General features: G+C 46.6%; 2 protein-coding genes across 4 annotated transcripts in view; both read right to left on the bottom strand.

Moving 5' to 3' along the window:
* Positions 1-3,252: 3,252 nt before the first annotated feature.
* On the bottom strand, positions 3,253-4,143 carry LOC105528415. Its single transcript, XM_011965150.1, has one exon. The coding sequence runs from the start codon at positions 4,013-4,015 to the stop codon at positions 3,491-3,493; it is 525 nt and encodes a 174-aa protein (XP_011820540.1). The 5' UTR covers positions 4,016-4,143; the 3' UTR covers positions 3,253-3,490.
* A 3,363-nt stretch (positions 4,144-7,506) lies between these two features.
* The window catches only part of CBFA2T2 (core-binding factor, runt domain, alpha subunit 2; translocated to, 2), a 111,016-nt gene continuing 97,399 nt past the window's right edge, over positions 7,507-21,123 (bottom strand). For all 3 annotated transcript variants that reach the window (XM_011965147.1, XM_011965148.1, XM_011965149.1), the window contains 3 exons: positions 16,790-16,858; positions 12,274-12,464; positions 7,507-8,951 (listed from right to left, as the gene is read on the bottom strand). In XM_011965147.1, the coding sequence (XP_011820537.1) occupies positions 8,652-8,951; positions 12,274-12,464; positions 16,790-16,858 (560 nt within the window). In that variant the 3' untranslated portion in view covers positions 7,507-8,651. The remainder of the gene's footprint in view (positions 8,952-12,273; positions 12,465-16,789; positions 16,859-21,123) is intronic.

The following is a 21,123-nucleotide window of genomic DNA, read 5'->3' as shown; positions in this document are numbered from 1 at the left end:
AGGCTAAGAAGAGGACATGCCTAATCGTGACCCTGACCCTGAAATACCAGCAGTCAGAAAGAAGCAGAGATGGGCAAGAGACACGATTGCTTCCCAAGATCCTACCCCCACCTCAGGACAGTCCCCTTTCTGCTGAGAAACACCAGTCAGCAGGCTCCTGGATGCTGCCCTTGGTAACACATGAGAAGGCTTTCCCCTCCTAACCTTCCAGAGGGACAGATCTTTCATAGTTCCCAATTCTTTGTCTCTCTTTTTTTTTTTTTTTTGAGATGGTGTCACCCAGGCTGGAGTGCAGTGGTGCTATCTCGGCTCACTGCAAGCTCTGCCTCCCGGGCTCACACCATTCTCCTGCCTCAGCCTCCCGAGTAGCTGGGACCAACAGGCGCCCACCATCACGCCTGGCTAATTTTTTGTATTTTTAGTAGAGATGGGGTTTCACCGTGTTAGCCAGGATGGTCTTGATCTCCTGACCTCGTGATCCGCCCGCCTCGGCCTCCCAAAGTGCTGGGATTACAGGTATGAGCCACCGCGCCCAGCCTGTCTCTTTCTGACAAAGGTAACACACCACTAATTTTCTTTTTCAGGTTGGTGTAATCTATTGTTGAGTAATGCATTATTTCAATGATTGTCATTTCCAGAATTCTATTTTCAAATCTGCCTAGTCATTTTCAGACTTTTTGCTCTTTTTCAGTGCCATCTTTAGAGGTTTCATATTTTGTTTTCTGTTTCTGGTGCCCCCCCCACCCTTTTTTTTTTTTTTTGAGTCTTTCTGTCGCCCAGGCTGGAGTGCAGTGGCGCGATCTTGGCTCACTGCAACCTCCGCCTCCCAGGTTCAAGGATTCTCCTGCCTCAGCCTCCTGAGTAGCTGGGATTACAGGCGTGTGCCACCATGCTTGGCTAATTTTTGTATTTTTAGTAGAGATGTGTTTCACCATGTTGGTCAGGCTGGTTTCAAACTCCTGACCTTGTGATCTGCCTGCCTCAGCCTCCCAAAGTGCTGAGATTACAGGCGTGAGCTGCTGTGCCCAGCCTGTATCTGGTGATTGTAATATCTGAAGTCCCAGGCGTCTAAATCAATTATTGTTCCTGATGACTTTGCTAACAATGGCTCATTTCCTTGAAGGTTCAGTGTCGTTTCCGGACAGCTTATAATTGGTTGACACACAATATTGATCCTGAAGGTCCTTAATTATCTTAATTTCTCAGCACCAGGATTCCCTGACCTTCCTTCAGTATAAATCTGACATGCGCAGCTAAGTTTTTAATTTTTGTTGAGACGGGGGTCTCACTATGTTGCCCAGGTTGGTCTCAAACTCCTGGGCTCAAGTGATCTCAGCCTCCCAAAGTTCTGGGATTATAGGTGTGAGCCACCATGCCCGTCCCAGTTCTTTTTTCCTTTTTCTCAAGCAGGGACAGAGCTGTTTCCAATTCAGTTTCCACTGCAGGTGGGCAGATCTTCCCTGCCGCCTTTTCACGGTGCCAAAGGTACTGAGCTATCTGCCTTTGGGGAAAGGCCCCAGTTTTGTTTCTGCACTTTGTATATGCTCAAAACCAAGTCTCACATTGTGCCTAGAGGCAGTCTCCCTCCAACTCTTGAGTTCTTGGAATGTCCTATCTGTGACCTCAGCAATGCAGTTAAAAGTACATTCATTATAATTTATCTGGCATCTGGGTGTTTTGCGGTCACGAAAAGATTTTCAGCCTGCCATTTCTATGGCACATTCCCTTTCCACCAACATAGTGCTCTTGTGCAGGGCTGACAGTCCCATGGCTGAGATCTTGTCATTGTTCTAGGTGGGCAGATTGCAGTGCAGTCCAGAAAGCTTTGCAGTTGGCACCACCTGCATTAAAGATCATACAGCCAAGCCCTAGGCCACAGGCCAGCCCTTCTCCCTGTTTCCAGACCTAGTAACCAGTCCGTCTCCCCTTGCATTCTAGGGGACTGTGAAGCTGGTGGTGGCAACAAGCCTCTTGGGCAAGGCTGTTCAGGAGAGGCGGGTCTCAGGGAGAGAGCACAGATGGGTATTCAAGTGACAGAACTGAGGCCTCAGCTCACCGGCTGGTAAACCAGACTGGCAGCCTGAAATTCCACACAAAGGTGTGCCTGCACCAGCCTTTGGGCCACAGAAAGTACCACCCAGGGACTGCTGGAGGCAATGCAAGCTGTTGGACTTTTAGGGAGAGTAGTTTGTACAGATTTCAAGGATCCAAGAAATGTTCAGTATCAAAAATTCCACTTTGGAAAATTATCCTAAGGAAATAAATAATGCAAAGGACGCATAGATGTATGCTGCACCAGAAAACGCGAAAGCGATCCAACTGCCCAACAGGAGGTGAAGAGTTAAAAAAAATTATGGCCTCAATTAAATGATGCAACCATTAAGCAAATAAATTGGAAGGCAACAGTAAAATTACCTGTGATTTAACATCAGTGTCATAAGGACATAAGTGAATATTGACAAGTCTAGGTCTGTTGACATTTGTGTTAAAATTTTACAAGAAAATACATAAGTCACTAGAAAATATATCCACAAGTCCACCACCCTGTTCAGGCAGGACAGATGGTCAGACTCTCCGTGGTTCATTTTTCCTTATTACAAGATAACTTGGCCGGGTGCAGTGGCTCATGCCTGTAATCCCAGGACTTTGACGGGGGTGAGGCAGGCAGATCGCTTGAGCCCAGGAGTTTGAGACCAGCCTGGGCAACATGGTGAAACCCTGTCTCTACAGAAAATACAAAAAATCAGCCAGGCGTGGTGGCCCATGCCTGTAGTTCCAGTTACTTAGGAGGCTGAGGTGGGAGGATTGCCTGAGTCCGGGAGGTGGAGGCTGCATTGATCCATAATTGCACCACTGCACTCCGGCCTGGGCAACAGAGACCCTGCCCGCCTCCACCCCCAAAAACAAAACAAAAAAACCACTTAAGAGAGAAGTAATGGGGAGTGTCTGGAAGCTGTTGTTGGCCCCTGACCGCAAGGCCCACTGGTGGGCTCCAGCAGCCAGCCTGGTTGGGTCTGGTCCCCACAGGGCACTGACCAGTTGGTGCAGCTGGTTTTCCAGAGAGGCCAGCTCCAGGCACATGGGGTGCAGGCACCCCCTGCTTCATGCCCTTGGGCACTCTTCAGGCCATGACTAGAACCAGTTGGGGCCCCTCTCTCCCTCTTCCTCAAGGATTTGGGAATAAGGGTGAGGGGACACCTCCTAGTGTAGGGACCACCTTTCCTCCTGGTCCCATTCCAGCTTGAGGCAGAAAAGGAATATAGCCTTTTTATTGACTACTTTAAGTAGAACAAACTAAATACATATTTAACAGTTTTGGTTCATTTATACAGTACATTAAATAAGTTATGCACAGAGTTAGGTAACAAAAGTTCCTATCAGAGTAAAATGACAAAGCACAGAAAAACCAGACTCTAACGCATTCTGTGGGTGGTTTCACATTCATCATCCCCCTTAAAAATCACGCGTGGAGGCTTCGTTCTTATTTACACTATTGGCTTTCTTTTATGAGTGGAGCCTTTGTAGCCTCATCAGGAACTTGGAAAGCCACGTAAGGGGACTGAAGGCCTCTCGGCCCAGCAGTCCTTTCAATCATTCGCCTAATGCTTATTGCTGCTTCTCTGCAATTCTCCAAGGTAGGGATGGGGCTGTCCCCAACAGACACCAGCACACATGCCCTATTTGGTATAAGCATCACTGAGTGTACACTGGGCAGCCGTAGGCTCGACCAGATGGGGTCTGTGAGGGAAGCTCCACCTTGGGGGCTATGGAGGGGGAGGAGGGGACGCAACGCCTGCCCCTCAGGCCTCCTAACCTTCTCCTGGCTCACGATGGAAAAGGTCACCTGCACCATCATCTTTGGAAATGAGCACGTCGATGCCCGAGGAAAGAGGCAGGTAGTCAACGTTTTGGTTTCACAAGAACTACAGACACTCCAGAGTTGGAAGGGCCCTGCGGAGCTGCTGGCACAGCCCCCACTGCAGTCTGGGCAGGGCTGCTCTCGACAGTTGGCCATGTGGCCCGAGCTGGAACAGTGCACGCTCCGCTGGCTCTTCTTCCATTTGGTTCAGACATGCTACCACCCAGTTTTCTGCAAACAGCTTTAAAAAGAAAAAAAATCGAAGGAAGTTGGTTTGGTCTACTGACCTGGGAGCCTGGAAAACTTACTTCTAGTTCACTTCTGAAGAAAACCTCCACGAAGCGTTCTATTTTCAGTGATTTATTCAACTCTTCAGTTTCCAGGACAGATGGCCATCCGGTCATTCTGTTTTCACTCTGAAGAGCTCACTACCATACAATTCCAGCTGTGCTGAACTTTCAAACGCACTTGCTGAGATATCCTCTAGAACTACCCAGGACGGCATCTATACCCTTTGCAAGCAGGTGACAAGCTGAGGGTCACTAACTCTGGGACAGGGCTGTACAAAGTAAAGTGTAGATTTTGTCTGGAAGCTGAAGATGTCAAGTTGACACCAAGCAGTGATGATGAACTCCTGGTGACCTTCTGGCCCAAATGGGCAAAGGAAGTCCACGTTGCAGAGAGCGGGCAGCAGCCGAGGCCAGGTGTGGACTTGTGGTGGGAAGATGTGTCCCGTTTCCAGACAGACCCACTGGCAGACATTTCTAACCCAGCACTGCCCTAGAAATAATCTACCCAATCGGTGACCCCCCAGTCACCCAACCGTGCCTGAGTGGATCTGCTAGAGCACCAGCCCTGGAGCTGCAGGCCCCCCAGGGTGGAGTGCCCCCACCTCCCGAGGTGGACTGCCTAGGCCTGGGCTTAAACAACTTCTTGAGTCACCTTCCCCACAAGATGGAGTCAGGCACGGTGCAGGCAGGTGGGGACAAAAAGGACAATCAGAGATGTGAAACCCAGCCCTCAAGAAACTCTTGGGACATGTGGCATCTTTGGTCTTCTCCGGTCCCTGCAGTCATTCCTCACTTGGCAGATCATTATGTCCCACAACTCATCAGCGTCCTTTGGCAGGTGGTGCTGAGCACTGGTCTCACCCTAGACATGTCTGGCTGATGGCCAGTCACATGTCGCATCTGCTTTTTGGTTTCTAGGTTTCTGAGGAGCCTGCGCTTGACTGATACCTTCTGTACCACCACGCCAGCCCCTCTTTGCCTTTTATGTCACTGCAAATATTAACTGTAGAGGTCAGTCCTCTAAGCAGCCTGAATTTCCACTCCCCACCTGGTAGCTGAGGTGCTGTCAGCAGAGGCTGGAAACCACACAAGGAACCTGGATTCGCTCCTGCCCCTCTAGCCACCGCCCACCCTACCCCACTGGTGCTCCTCCTCCTGACCAGAGACTTGGATAATTTCAGAAAGGGATTCTTGAAATGTGAATAGGAGGTCCTGGGCAGAGGCCCTCGTGACTTCTGTGTGAAACCGACCAGAATTAACACAGCAAAAGGTCTGCAAACTGAGCTTCAGTGTGGAATACTGCGCAGGTTTGCAGATCAGCCTCTGGGCAGCACGTGGAAAAGCATTACAAAGATTCAGAAAACGAAACTGTCACAGGAACCACAGCCCACAAAAGTAGGCCAGGTTCTGCACACCAAACCTAAGCCTTAGCCATAGAAATGGGCATTGAGCCCTAATAAATATTATTTTGTTGGTTTTGGCTCCTTATTCCAACCAGTAAAAGCATGAGCTACCCTGGCTTGTTTTATGGCCACTGGAGATTTTAAAAACCTGCTTAAGGCCGGACCCAGTGGCTCATGCCTGTAATCCTGGCACTTTGGGAGGCTGAGGCGGGCAGATCACCTGAGGTCGGGAGTTTGAGACCTGCCTGACCAACATGGAGAAACCCCATCTCTACTAAAAATACAAAATTAGCTGGGCGTGGTGGCGGGTGCCTGTAATCCCAGCTACTCGGGAGGCTGAGGCAGGAGACTCGCTTGAACCTGGGAGGCAGAGGTTGAAGTGAGCTGAGATCGTACCATTACACTCCAGCCTGGGCGACAAGAGAGAAACTCCATCTCAAAACAAACAAAACAACGAAAACAAAACCTGCTTACAGTGTTAATCCAACAAATCCATGAAAAACCAGTAAGCTGGCGTAGAGGCTCTGTGACCTCCTTGTGAGATAGCTGTGTCTCATGCAAATGTGGCCCTGTCCGGGGTACTGACTCCATCCCCCTTAGTCAGGGTTCCCCACTAAGGACTGAGGCTTAAGGAGGCAGATGGGGTGGGGGATACCCATGTATTAGGCTGACTGGAAAACTGTGGGGCTTATGTGTTCCACAGCAAAGGAACATGATTCCCTGCTGTTCTTTCCCTGGCCACACCTTACTTTAGGCAATGGAAATCTAGGCATTTTAAAGGTGTCGTGCACTAGGTTTCTTTATAAGACTGAAAATGTTTGGTTAGAGTGAATTAGGGACTTGAAATTCTCAAATTTTGCTTTTTTTTTTCTTTCTTTCTAAGACGGAGTCTTGCTGTATTGCCCAGGCTGGAGTACAGTGGCAGAATCTCGGCTCATCGCAACCTCTGGCTTGTGGGTTCAAGTGCTTCTCCTGTCTCAGCCTCCTGAGTAGCTAGGATTATAGTTGAGTGCCACCACACCCAGCTAATTTTTGTATTTTTTTAAGCAGAGACAGGGTTTCACCCTGTTGGCCAGGCTGGTCTTGAACTCCTGACCTCAAGTGATCTGCCTGCCTTGGTCTCCGAAAGTGCTGGGATTACAGGAGTGAGCCACTGAGCCCGGCCAGCACTTGAAATTCTAAAGTAAGATGTACCTGTAGGCAATGACAAGGCTACCTGTGTGGATCCCTTTTCCTTTATGGTACTGACAGCTTTTATTTTAGACTCTGGTCAGTGCACAGAAGGTGGAGATTCAAACTTGTGCTTCAAAGGCCAGCTGGAGCAGGGCCAATCAGACTTACTCCAACTGATTTCTGGGTGTGAGAGGATGCTAGAAGCTCAAAGATGGAGAGCCGGAGGAGTCGGGGCCCTCAGACTCCCATCAAAACCAAAAGGACAAGCCGGGTGTGGTGGCTCATGCTTGTAATCCCTGCACTTTGGGAGGCCAAGGCAGGTGGATCACTTGAAGTCAGGAGTTCAAGATCAGCCTGGCCAATATGGTGAAACCCTGTCTCTACTAAAAATACAAAAATTAGCTGGGCATGGTGGGTGGTGGGCGCCTGTAATCCCAGCTACTCAGAAGGCTGAAGCAGGAGAATTGCTTGAATCTGGAAGGCAGAGGTTGCAGTGAGCCAAGTTCATGCCACTGCACTCCAGCCTGGCTGACAGAGCAAGACTTTGTGTTAAAAAACAACAACAATAACAACAAAAAACAAAACCCAAAAAGACAGGGAAGAATGTGGGAGGCAGTTCCTAACATTCTGAAAGGGATATAGGTGATGTCCCGTTTGAAAATGGGAAGCTAGGAAGAAAAATTGATCAACTTTTCCCAAAATGGTTCTCACATCTCATAAAACCTTTCTGATGAGCTCAAGGAGAGAAGCTATCAGATAACACAAGAGAAGGAAACAGAAGTTGTGTGCCTGATGATAAATCAACATAGTAGATATAATGACCTGTAACTATGAGGTCCGAAGAATTCTTTGAGGTCCAGGAGGGCTTTTCAGACAAGATCAGGCCTTGACAGTGGGGGCAAGTCCTACCAACCTGCCACAGCACGTCCAGCAGGACAACTGTGGCTCAGCAGGTGCCAAATAGAGCCCATGGGCAGAAGATGCCCACAGCATTCCAGATGTGTGTGGTCTGAGAGATAAAAGGACACAGAACAAGACGACTGTGCAAATAGCCAAGTGGTGGCAGAAGTTCTGCATTTCCAAGAGATGATCCACTCAATAATTTGATGATACTAGTTTGGCCAACATGCTCAGAGAGAACAGACTATCCACAACTGAGTCTCATTCTCTCTCAGACCAATCCATGTGCTGGAAACTATTTTCTGCACAAGCAAAATCAAATGAGAAAAAAAATGGGTCCCAAACTAAAGTAGCCAGCAAGGTTGGAAAATCTTGTCCAAAATCATCTGTGATGTGGGGGAAGTTTTATTGTTTATGTTTTTGCTACTACGGGTGCTTTTATTGCAACAGTGACTTCTTTCCTGTGGACTCTGAGATCTTAACAAGTCTGAACAGCAAGGTTGAGAAGAGAGTCCTGAGTGCCGCCTGTTGCTTACCCAAGTCTCCGTGAGGCCAATCAGTGTCATCTGCTGAGGGTGGAGATGGGGCCGAAAGAGCTGTTCAGGGGTGAGGCAGGCTGCTCCCTGTCTGAGGGGCCTCCTCCACAGCCTGCTGCCTGCTGCCTCCAGCCTGGCTGAGCACATTGCACAGTCTGCTGACTCAAGGAGACGGGGAGGGGAGCTGGTGGTCTACACTGAAAAGGGGCTGGCTAAGTCAGCTTCAGTGGGGAGGAACAAACCAGGAAAGCCATGGAGGAGGCAGGTTGGGCCGGCTGCCCACGTGCAGAGAATGGCACACTGGCTCCGCAGACAGCAAGTGTCCAGAGAGGCTGTGGGGCGCTATTATTCAGGCTTGGACTCTTCCTGCCTCCAATTCATTTCTTGTTAATGACCCAGCAGAGCTACATGCATGGGTTCCAACAGCCAGTCCCACAGCCCAAGCACTCTGTGGTGCTGAGCAGCCATCAGGGTAAGTAGAGTCCGGGGCTCAGAGTCCGTTGGTGTCGATAGCTGTCACCGAAGCAGGTGTGGAGGAACGCGATGTGGTTGCCGAGGTCTTGTCGAGGGCTGGGCTGGGCACGCTGCAGTCGGCAGACCTGGCAGAGGAGCCCCTGCCTACAGGAAGCAGCGGCCGACCCTGGCTGTGGGGACTCTGGCCATGCAGGTTCTGACCACAGAGGCGGTGGTGCCGCTCCCAGTCCTTGTGCTGGCAGAAAGAGCCGCAGTATCGCGCGATATTGCAGCCACTGCATGTCTCGCTGGCTTTGCGGCCACAGTTCCAGCAGTTCTGCAAGACACAGGCATCAGTTAGTGGTTGCTGGGATCGAGGACCAGGCTTGCCATTCATTCCCTGCACACTAAAGCAAGGGGCTGCATGTAGAGAACCCCAGCTATGGAGCTACATACACCTGTGGTCAAGTCCTCCCTCTACTGCTGTTTAACTATGAGAAATACACACTGCCTTTCTGAGTTTCCTTCCCCTGTAAAACAAGAAAACTACTTCCCTGCAGGATGACAGAACAGTGAAATGAAGAGTGTGTGTGAAAATACTTTACACAGCACCAGCCTAGGGCAGGTGGCCATCTCTTCTGCTTAAGGCATGGACTCATCTTTTGACTCATATTTTAATAGAAATCAAACCAAACTCTGTGCAAGAATCTCCCCCAATGGCCATCTATCCTAAGACCAAATGTGTTAAGACGAACATTTATCCTACTCCTTTCTGCATGTGCCACCATGCCTGGCTAATTTTCGTAATTATACATATATATATAGTAGAGATGGGGTTTTGCCATGTTGGCCAGGCTGGTCTTGAACTCCTGTGCTCAAGTGATCTGCCTGTCTCAGCCTCCCAAAGTGTCGGCATTACAAGCACCCGGCTGATATTGCTTCCCTCACTAGAGAAATAATCTTCATTGTTTTTACTAATAATCTGACTTAACCAAGGCTGCTGCTGGTGTTTTGTTTTCCTTTTTGGAGACAGGGTCTTGCTATGTTGCCCAGGCTGGACTTGACCTCCTAGGCTCCAGGGATCCTCCCACACTCCTACCTTAGCCTCCTGAGTAGCTGGGACTATAGGCATGTGCTACCATGCCTGGCTGATTCTTTAATTTTTTGTAGAGACAGAGTCTCCTTATATTGCCCAGGCTGGTCTTGAACTCCCAGCCTCAAAGGACCCTCCCACCTTGGCCTCCTAAAAAGCTGGAATTACAGGCATGGGCCACTGTGCCTGTTCCCTAATAACTATCAGACCAATAGGATAGGAGCTGCTATACTCACTGAACAGAGATGCAGACTGACTCCTTCAAGGGTATACTGCCAGTGTGAGACGGAACTGGGACTAGAAGTCAGGGCTCCTAATCTCCAGTCGTGGCCTCCTTCCTCCCCCATACCAAACCACCTTTCACAAGACGAACAAGAAACTCCAGGGATACCTGCTAAATTTCAACAAGAATATTCTAGGTGAATATTCTTGATGGGCAAGAATCAGCCATTTTGGTCCAATGCAAACTCATCCAAAAGATGGGCCCTCTATCCTTTCCCTGCTTTGGAAAGTGATTTTGCAGGGATACGTGCTGGTGTACACCTCACCTGGAGGCTACATTGTGGCTTGTTTAAAATTACAATTCCTTAAAAGCACAATTCTCAAAATGGAGAGCTGGGATTTAAACCTACGCAGTCCAGATCCAGGATCTATGCTCTAAGCCAAAAGCTATACTCTTTCTTTGGAGACAGACATAGTTAAAGATAAACACAGAGATAAAAGTAGATAGATAAGGACAAATACAGATACTGATATGGATGGCTACAGATACACAATTAAACATACAGAACAGAAACAGATATATCACTCTCAAAAATAATTCTCTTTTCTTTCCCCCTCATCTTGCCATCGTCATCATCTATTTTCTTTTTTTTTAAAGAGATGGGGTCTTGCTGTCCCACCCAGGCTAGAGTGCAGTGTTACAATCATGGTCAGGCTTGAACCTCCTGGGCTCAAGCGATCCTCCTGCCTCAGCCTCCAAAATAACTACTGGACTACAGGTGCGTGACACCATGCCTAGCTAATTTTTAAATTTTTTTTTTTCCCCCCCAGAAAAGGTGTCTCACCATCTAGCCCAAGTTGGTCTTGAACTCCTGAGCTCAAGTGTTCATACTACCTTGGCCTCCCAAAGTGCTGAGATTACAGGCATTGGCCACTGCGCCCAGCCTCAAAAACAATTCTAAAGAAAAAGGAGGAGAGGCTGGATGTGGTGGCTCATGCTTGTGATCCCAGCTCTTAGGGAGGCAGAGGCGGGAGGATAGCTTGAACCCAGGAGTTCGAGACCTGCCTGGGCAATATAGCGAGACCCTGTTCTCAAAAAAAAAAAAAAAAAAAAAAAAAAGGAGAAGGAGAGAATGAAAAGGGAGAGGGATTAAAGAAACTATTTTCTCACAATCCATAGTATCTGTATTGAAGAGCTATAATAAGGAATTTCACCACATCCTCTGTGATAGCAACATGATATTTAGGCATTTTCATCTGCACATTGGTCAAGGTGGGTGAATCACTTGAGGCTAGGAGTTCGAGATTAGCCTGGCCAACATGGCAAAAACCCATCTCTACTAAAAATACAAAAATTAGCCAGGAGTGCTGGCACGCACCTGTAGTCCAAGCTACTTGGGAGGCTGAGGTGGGAGAATCGCTTGAACCTGGAGGTGGAGGCTGCAGTGAGCTGAGACTGCGCCATTGCACTCCAGCCTCGGTGACAGAGTGAGTGCTGAACTTCAAGAGAATGTCCCAAAGACAGCTGGTCTCCCATCCAGTAGATGAGATCTACCTACTTACAGAAAGAAACTGGTTTCTTGTTTTAAAGTTGAAAAATGACTGAAATGAAAGTTACAGAAAAACTGCATTAAATCCAAAAGGGCTGCTCTCATGTTGTCACAGGTTGTTTACTTTTTCAGTTTGTTCATTTTTCTCCTTACTGTAGTACCCAAGCGTCCTGTATAGAACCATCACCAAGTCCTGGGCCCTGGGCAATCAGGCAGATATATCCAACCTGTTACCTCAGTCCACAAACCAGCTATCCTTTTTGTAAAAAGTCTAGGTGCTATAGGACCCTGCACTTTCTTACTCCTGTATCCTGACTTCAGCACCAAGGAGTATAACAGTTGCATTCCCTGAGCCACAGTCTCCTCATCTGCAAATTAGGGATTCAACGTTATCCACCTCTCAGGGCCACTGTGAGACTCAAAAAGAAAATATACAACTTTGCTGGTGTCTGGCACACAGTAAGCCTACTCTGTCAATGCTGGTCATTATCATCATCATGCAATTACACAAACTCTGTCTTTAGGGTGAATTCTCAAAATTTAAACCAATACACTGAGCCTCTCTCTCTATATATATGTGTATGTATGTAAAAATACAATGTAACAATTTACTATCTTGGCATGTAAAAAAGTTTTAGCGTGAGAACCAAAACTCTTCTGGCACTGGATAAAAATTATCCTCATCGAGCTCAAGGGTGGACTGCCTGTGTCTTCCTGCCCAGTGTATGAGAGGAAGGCAGTGGGCGTGGTCACTCCAGCCACCCACCCCGGCCCCCAGGGCGCAGAGCTCTGACCTCCGTGGACTCCTCTTGCTCGTTGATGACGAGGAAAGCGTCCTCTGCGGCCTGCCGCTTGACGTCCGCTATGGTTTGCTCCATTCGTGCTCTCTCTGTTGCAATCACTTCAAAGGCTTTCTGCTCTGCCTCAGCGACAGCCTTCTGTACTTCTGACATGGCCTGAATTTTCACCTTATTCACAGCTTCTTCTAGAAGAAAGTGACAGTAAAATCAACTGGCCGAGAAATCTTTTCCCTCCCACCCCACTGCAATTCTAAGTAAGGACAGAGCTGACACAAAATGATCTTTTCTAAAACTCCACAGGGAGAAACACATGATCTTCACACTCATGTGTCCATCACACAGGTGCTGGCTGGTACGGAGATGGAGGTGGTCACTGAGCTAGGGCTGTGGACACAAGTGACTAGACACAGACCACACTCTCCTGACTGCTTGTGACCAAGTATGAAAGTGTTTCAGGTGCCATCGTGTATGTCACTATAAGAAACTAGAGTTCCAAGGAGAAAAGTGATCAGCTCTTCAGTGGGCAGGGGAAATCAAGACAATGTGTTGTGCTTGAGATGGTAGATGGAAATGAGTTTTTGCAAAGTCTTGCATGCCTAACTAAGAAATTTGACGTTTTCTTTTTTTCTGAGACAGGGCCTTGCTCAACTGTTGCCCAGGCTGGAGTGCACTGGTGCGGTCACAGCACACTGCAGCCTTGACCTCTCTGAATCATGATCCTCCCACCTCAGCCTTCTGAGGAGCTAGGACTGCAGGCGTGTCCCACCACACTCGGCTAATTTTTAAATTTTTTTTGTAGAGACGATGTCTTACTATGTTGCTGAGGCTTGTCTCAAACTCCTGGGCTCAAGTGATCCTCCTACTTCAGCCTCCCAAAGTGCTGGTGTTAAAGTGTTACACGGGTGAGACACCACTCCCCGCTTGACTTTCTTTTCTTTTTTTTTTTTTGAGATGGAGTCTCACTCTGTCACCCAGGCTGGAATGCAGTGGCGCTATCTCAGCTCACTGCAAGCTCCGCCTCCCGGGTTCATGCCATTCTCCTGCCTCAGCCTCCCGAGTAGCTGGGACTACAGGTGCCTACCACCACGCCCGGCTAATTTTTTTTGTATTTTTAGTAGAGACGGGGTTTCACTGTGTTAGCCAGGATGGTCTCAATCTCCTGACCTTGTGATCCGCCTGCCTTGGCCTCCCAAAGTGCTGTGATTACAGGCATGAACCACCACGCCCGGCTGGCTTGACCTTATTTTCAAAGGAAACTCCATAAAGGTTTCTATGCAAGGGGAAGATTAAAGACAGAGATAGCAACCGGGAGACTGGTGCAATGATTGAACTGATATAAGAGGCTGAAGTTAGGCAGAAGTAAGTGGCACTGAGGAAGGGATGAGACAGAAAAAGGTTAGGAGCACCGAAGGGCCTGGAAGTGGGGGTGAAAGAGAAGAATGGTAGTGCTAGGCAATGAAATGGACAGTTCACACAAAGCCAGCATGGAGGCAAGTGAGAAGGCAGAGGTGCCTCTGGGGCATCCAGGTATAAATGGCCAGGAGGCAATTAAATAAGACTAGGTGGAGAAACATGGGCTAAAGACATAGATTTGGGCAGACGGCCAAAAGCCCTGGGTTTTTAAACCCTGTCCACTTACCATCATGCTACCTGGTTCTTGAACACTTCCTCCCATCACCAATGCCCTGCTTGATTTCCCTAGTGTAGACACCGCAAAGTAACACATTGCATGTGTTTGAGCCTCAGTCCTATGAGAATGTGAATGTGGAGTCCCAATATACATAGCTCCCTACATAAGTCCACAGGACCAAACAATCCAGAAGCCTAAGGACAGTCACTCACAGTTTACCTCTTGCACATGGCACGGGCTCAAGGGAGGTTCAAACACAGAGTTCTAGGCTGCAATGAAACAACTTTCCATCATCTTATGGCTCTGACCTTAAGAAAAGAAAGTCTTCACCCCAGAGGCCAAGAACCTTTCAAAAGTCTCTTATCAGATGCCTCTTATTGAGCCAGCGTAACAATGCTCTCAGGTACATTTTATCCCTTCAGCTTAACCATGAATTAGTAATTATCTTGGTTTGGCTAGCTATCTTACTGGAGGTCATCTAAGGTCACAGATGGCACTGTAGCAGAGCAAGGACTCAAAACGAGCTGTCCCAACACCAAAGTTGGGCTCTTAACTATAGTTAACCAAAGGGGTCTCCCAAGTAACCAAAGTCACTAGTTTTAAAAGATACCTTGTGGCTGGGCACATTACAGGCTCATGCCTGTAATCCTAGCACTTTGGGAGGCCAAGGCGGGTGGATCACCTGAAGTCAGGAGTTTGAAACCAGCCTGGCCAATATGGTAAAACCCCATCTCTACTAAAAATACAAAAATTAGTCGGGCATCATGGTCGAGGGGGCCTGTAATCCCAGGTACTTGGAAGGCTAAGGCAGGAGAGTTGCTTGAACCTCAGAAGTGGAGACTGCAGTGAGCTGAGATTGTGCCACTGCACTCCAGCCTGGGCAACAGAGCAAGACTCCATCTCAAAAACAAACAAACAAACAAACAAGGCCGGGTGCAGTAGCTCACGCCTGTAATCCCAGCATTTTGGGAGGCCGAGGTAGGTGGATCACCTGAGGTCAGGAGTTACAGGCCAGCCTCAACATGGAGAAACCCCGTCCCCACTAAAACTACAAAATTAGCAGGGCATGATGATGCATGCCTATAATCCCAGCTACTCGGGAGGCTGAGGCAGTAGAACTGCTTGAACCTGGGAGGCGGAAGTTGCGGTGAGCCAAGATCGTGCCATTGCACTCCAGCCTGGGCAACAAGAGTGAAATTCCATCTCAAAAAAAAAAAAAAGACAGAGATCTTGTATACAGTAATTATTCTCTCACCTTATGATTATCTTCATTTCCCAAAATTCTATTCCACCTTTTATTAACATAATATACATTTTCCCATTTTCAGCTGCAAGGATTTTTACAAATTAATGTAGTTTTCCAAATTGTTTTTAATGGTGAAATAATACTTTATTGTACAGTGGAACAGGGGCTCACTGCAGTCTTAACTTCCTGTGGTCAAGCGATCCTTCCCCCTCAGCCCCCTAGGTAGCTGGGTCTGTCCACCCTGGCCTCCCAAAGTGCTGGGACTACAGGTGTGAGACACCCCACCCCACCCATACTGTTTCTTCTTTAGTAATTTGTGTAATTTGTATTTAAGTCTGGACCATTTGCTTTTGAAAGGAAACATTCAAAGGCATGAAAGTGAGAAATGAGGCTGGGCGCAGTGGCTCACACCTGTAATCCCAGCTCTTTGGGAGTTGAGGCGGGCGGAGAAACCCCGTCTATACCACAAATACAAAATTAGCCGGGCATGGTGATGCATGCCTATAATCTCAGCTACTCGGGAGGCTGAGGCAGGAGAATAGCTTGAACCAGGGAGGCGGAGGTTGCAGTGAGCTGAGATCATACCACTGCACTCCAGCCTGGGCAACAAGAGCGAAACTCCATCTCAAAAAAAAAAAAAAAAAAAAAAAAAAAAAAAAAAAAAAAGGAAAAGTAAGGAATGATTCCAAGAATCTGCAGGTACTCGCTTAATTTCTTATATAAGCCCCTGATCAATTATTGAGTGTCATCATCAACAAGGTCTTTTAAAATTGTCAACAACGGAGGGTTACAGACAAGAGGTTAATTTATCAGAGATGCTTTATCTTACATTATCCTGACTACTAATAAGGAAAAATATTTTGCAATATGTTTATTTGTATTTCTCATAGCATAATGTGTCTGTTCATATCTTTTGTTTATTTGCTTACTACTGTCTAGATGCTCTTGAAACAGTCTTTATGAATGTAGGTATTACATTTTTGTAGAAATAAATTTTATCTTAGTAAGAAAACCAAAAGTTGTATTGGACTTAAAAAATGAAACTGGGATGGGGAGGCAAGAAGGGAAAGAATGCCAATATTTGGATAAGGTTGACATTAGTGATGTGACGTTCATTCCCGAACTTACAAAATAGGCAGTCCCCACCATCCTTTATTCTTGTAAAAAAGAAGGCCTAGCAAGAACAGTCTTCACTATAGTAGGCACAGTGAAGGTGAAAGAAAGCACAGACGGATTACAGAGCTGTGTCTAGAGCAGAATTTGGACACAAATGTGGCAGTAGTGTGAACACAGTATACTGCAGACACCAGTGAAGAGATTAGGCAAAACGAACTCTGCTGCAGGCCCAGAAACAGGGCAAGTCAAGAGGTACTTATTGCCTCAGCGTGACCCAGTGGAAGAGTGTGAAAGGGACTGGAGGGAGCTATTCCAAACTCCTGACCAGCAAAGTAACAAGACAGGTATCAGGAGACATGCAGGACAAGCCAGAGTGGGAGACGCAAGAGCCTAGAGTTCTATGAGGAGCAAGTTTTATACCACCAAAGGACCCAGTTACCAACCATTCGCCCAGTTATCTGTTCTCTGCTCCCACAAATTAGTGAGTCTGCATGACCTGTGAGTAGTCAGACACATACCTGTTTTCTTCCAAAACTCCACAGGTACGTATCCTGTACCTGGCCTGCTGTTGAACTCTCTCTGAGAATCTGCACGAGAGACATAAAAAGCATAGGGTCAGAAGCTGTCTATGATCATCAGTTTTATTTTTGATCAGATTTCTCATTCACCAGTTAGACTCAAACATTTATTTCATTTAGTATAAAAAATTCTCATATAAGGGCTAAAAATCAGATTATAAAATAGTACACAGTAAATATTTAGTTTTAAAACACACATCCCCATCAAATGAACAAATTAACAGTATTTCAAAGTGGTGAGATTAAAAGTGATATTCACTTTCTTCTTTTTACTTACCTATTATGTCCTAATTTTTTCCCCTATCAACATGGGTTTTTAAGGTACAGTACTCCCTAAAATACAAACATAAGCGCACACAGTTTTTTTTTTTTTTTTTTTTTTGAGACGGAGTCTCACTCTGTCACCTAGGCTGGAGTGCAATAGTGCAATCTTGGCTCACTGCAACCTCTGCCTCCCAGGTTCAAGCAATTTTCCTACCTCAGTCTCCCGAGCGGCAGCTGGAGTACAGGTGTACACCACCCTACCTGGCTATTCTTTTTGTATTTTTAGTTCAGTTGGGGTTTCACCATGTTGGCCATGGTCTCTTTGAAAATTTCTATGTGTTTCAAAAATTTCAAAATAAAACATTAGGAAACATTATCTTTAAATATGTACATAGAAAATTCCATAAGAATACATTAATTGTTAACCATTGAGCCTATGGAAAAATGTAGGGGGAGGAGAGGCAGCATTTTTACAAATTACTTTTTGTGTGTGTGACAGGATGTTGTTCTGTCCCCCAGGCTGGAGTGCAGTGGTGCAGCTGATCATAGCTCACTGCAGCCTCGAACTCCTGGGCCCAGGTCATCCTGCGTTAGCCTCTCGAGTAGCTAGGACTTTAGGCATGTACCACCATGACCGCCTAATTTCCTTTCTAAATTTTTTGCACAGACAGGGTTTCACTATCTCAGGGTTTCCAGGCAGGTCTTGGATTCCCGGCCTCAAGCAATTTTCCTGTCTCAGTCTCCCAAAGAGCTAGGATTACAGTTGTAAGCCATTGTGCCAGGCTGCTATGTAATTACTTCCAATTCAATCTCAAATTCTCCTCCTGTTGTGTAAATCTTTTATAAATTTCATTCTTAAGGAAATCTCCAGCAAGGTTCGGGGCTGTTCCAGCATGGACTGGGTGCTTTCTAGGCCTGCTTTGCCACTAATGCTTGGGGCTCTCCTTCACCAGCCTAGGGATTCCTTTCCTTCCTTTCTTGTGTTGGATCCTCTTTCAGCAATTCAGTGTCTCCCATTTTCTCATTTACTTGCACGTATTGAGGCATATCCTATAGTAGATACCATGGAGAAAGGGTAGGCAGGAGGTGCATTTTTTGAAAAATTGTAGATTACTAATCTAACACATAATTGTTCTGGTAGAATTCTAAATTAAAATCATCTTCCTTCAGAATTGTCTTCTAACTTTCGATGATGCTAAATGACTAAGTCTATTTTCCTGTGTTGTCTACTTGGTAGACTGATTCAACCTGGAACTGTCTTGCAGGTCTTGGTAGTTTTTTGGAATTATTTCAAAAACTATTCCATCCTCTCTACTTGTTCTGCTCACTCTTTTTGAAATTCATGATTTGGATATATGAGTTGGATAGATTTCTAATGTTCTTCTCTTTTTCTCACCAGAGATATTAACAATACTACATTATTGGTAGTTTTCTTTTCCCTGAAGAGCTACTATTAATTCCCATTTCTGTTTATGTCCGTCTCCAATATTAGAGGCTTACCTTGAGAGAGTGGTCACCCTTAACTGTGCACACATGCCACTAAAAAGCTGCCTGGAAGCCCTGTGACAGTGGATGAAGTCCATCTGCTGTGGACTTAACTAGAAGCACTTTTCCCAAATTTGCCTGCTTATTGAACTCATTAAACATATGTATTCAGATTCTTTTTTTTTTTTTTTTTTGGAGATAGGGTCTTGCTCTGTTGCCCAGGCTGGAGTGCAGTGGCACAATCTCAGCTCACTGCAAGTTCTGCCTCCTGGGCTCAAGTCATCCTCCAACCTCAGCCTCCCAAGTAGCTGGACTATAGGCACACACCACCACAATCAGCTAATTTTCATATTTTTTTGTAGAGACAGGGTTTCACCATATTGCCCAGGCTGGTCTTGAACTCCTGAGTTTAAGCAATCTGCTAGCCTTCGCCTCTCAAAGTGCTTGGATTACTGGCGTCAGCCACCACAGGTGGACTATATTCAGATTTTTGAGTCTCAGAATCATAACATCCAGAAGGGCCTGGATCTTGACTGTCATTCTGAGGAAAAACTGATAGCTGAATAAGTATTTTTTTCTTTGTTTAAAAATTTGGCCAGACACAGTGGCTCAGGCGTGTAATCTCAGCACTTTGGGAGGTGGAGGCAGGCGGATCACCAGAGGTCAGGAGTTTAAGACCAGCCTGGCCAACATGGTGAAACCCTGTCTTTACTAAAATACTAAAATTAGCCGGGTGTGGTGGCGGGTGCCTGTGGTCCCAGCTACTCGGGAGGCTAAGGTTGCAGTGAGGCGAGATCGTGCCACTGCACTCCAGCCTGGGCGACGGAGCACACCTCCATCTCACAAAAAAAAAAAAAAAAAAAAAAAAAAAAATTGGCTGGGTATGGTGGCTCATGCCTGTGATCTCAGAACTTTTGGAGGCAGAGGTGGGTGGATCACTTGAGGCCAGGAGTTCGAGACCAGCCTGGGCAACATAGTGAAACCCCATCTCTACAAAAAATATAAAAATTATCCAGGCGTGGTGGCCTGCATGCCTGTAATCCCAACTACTCATGAGGCTGAGGCATGAGAATTATTTGAACCGAGGAGGCAAAGGCTGCAGTGAGGCGAGATCGTGCCACTGCACTCTAGCCTGGGTGACGGAGTGAGACCTTGTCTCAAGAGAAAAAAAAAAAGAAGTAAAACAATTTTACTTGCGGCTGGGTGCAGTGGCTCACACCTGTAATCTCACCACTTTGGGAGGCCAAGGTGGGTGGATCATGAGGTCAGGAGTTCGAGACCAGCCTGACAAACATGGTGAAACCCCATCTCTACTAAAAATACAAAAATTAGCTGGGCATGGTGGCACGCACCTGTAATCCCAGCTACTTGGGAGGCTGAGGCTGAGGCAGGATAATCACTTGAAGCCAGAGGCAGAGGTTACAGTGAGCTGATATTGCACCACTGTACATCAGCCTACTAGGTGACTCCGTCTCAAAAAAAAAAAAATTTTTCTTTACTTGCGAAATTAGATGGCTGACCAGTCCATAAAATATTAACATGCAATAATGAAAATATTAATATACAATTTAATATCATAAGCCTGAGTTCAGGAAAGTGAACAGTACCAGCAACCCCAAATTCCTAAGAGGTCAGTCATGGCCATAGTAATATTTAAATAATGCTAGCCAGACTGACAATCCTGTCCTAAGAATAGACGTAGCTAGAACTCACTAACTCTGCACCCTCCACCCACACAGCCAGAGGAAACCATTCTCCTGATCTCTGTGATAAGCATTTTCTTCTTTTCCTTATGGTTTTTGCACTTATTTATGCATCCTTTAATAACACCTAAATACATTCCTTGCGGCCTGGACAAAATCTGTTTGTGAAAACATTGTGAATCACAAATTTTCAGGTAGGAAAACTTAAAATGCATTAATTTAAATGGGAAAAGTAATAATGCCATCTAAAGCCTCTAGTCAATTTATCTCCAAATAACCATGGTTTTAACCATCCACACCATGGATTTTTGCATAACCCAATACTTTTATTTATTTATTTATTTATTTATTTATTTATTTATTTAGCAACAGGGTCTCACTCTGTTGCCCAGGCTGGAGTGCGGGGCGTGATCTCAGCTCACCACAACCTCCGCCTCCCAGGTTCGAGTGATTCTCGTGCCTCAGCCTCCCGAGCAGGTAGGAGTACAAGCATGTGCTAACATGCCTGGCTAACTTTTTTGTATTTGTAGTAGAGACAGGGTTTTGACATGTTGGCCAGGCTGGTCTAGAACTCCTGGCCTCACGTGATCCACCTGGTTCAGCATCCCAAAGTGCTGGCATTACAGGCATGAGACACTGTACCTAGCTAACTCAAGACTTTAAAAACACTACTTATGCTGGGCACGGTGGCTCACGCCTGTAATCCCAGCACTTTGGGAGGCCAAGGCGGGTGGATCACGAGGTCAGGAGATCGAGACCATCCTGGCTAACACAGTGAAACCCCGTCTCTACTAAAAATACAAAAAAATTAGCTGGGCGTAG

Source organism: Mandrillus leucophaeus, unplaced genomic scaffold (genome assembly GCF_000951045.1).
Source record: "Mandrillus leucophaeus isolate KB7577 unplaced genomic scaffold, Mleu.le_1.0 Scaffold716, whole genome shotgun sequence".
Taxonomy (NCBI): domain Eukaryota; kingdom Metazoa; phylum Chordata; class Mammalia; order Primates; family Cercopithecidae; genus Mandrillus; species Mandrillus leucophaeus.
Note: the sequence above shows the minus strand (reverse complement) of the source record. Positions and strands in the feature narration are given on the sequence as shown.

What these genes read in the sequence shown, in the direction of transcription:
- LOC105528415 (XM_011965150.1), bottom strand. Translation starts at nt 4,015, where the DNA reads ATGGCCAACTGTCGAGAGCAGCCCTGCCCAGACTGCAGTGGGGGCTGT.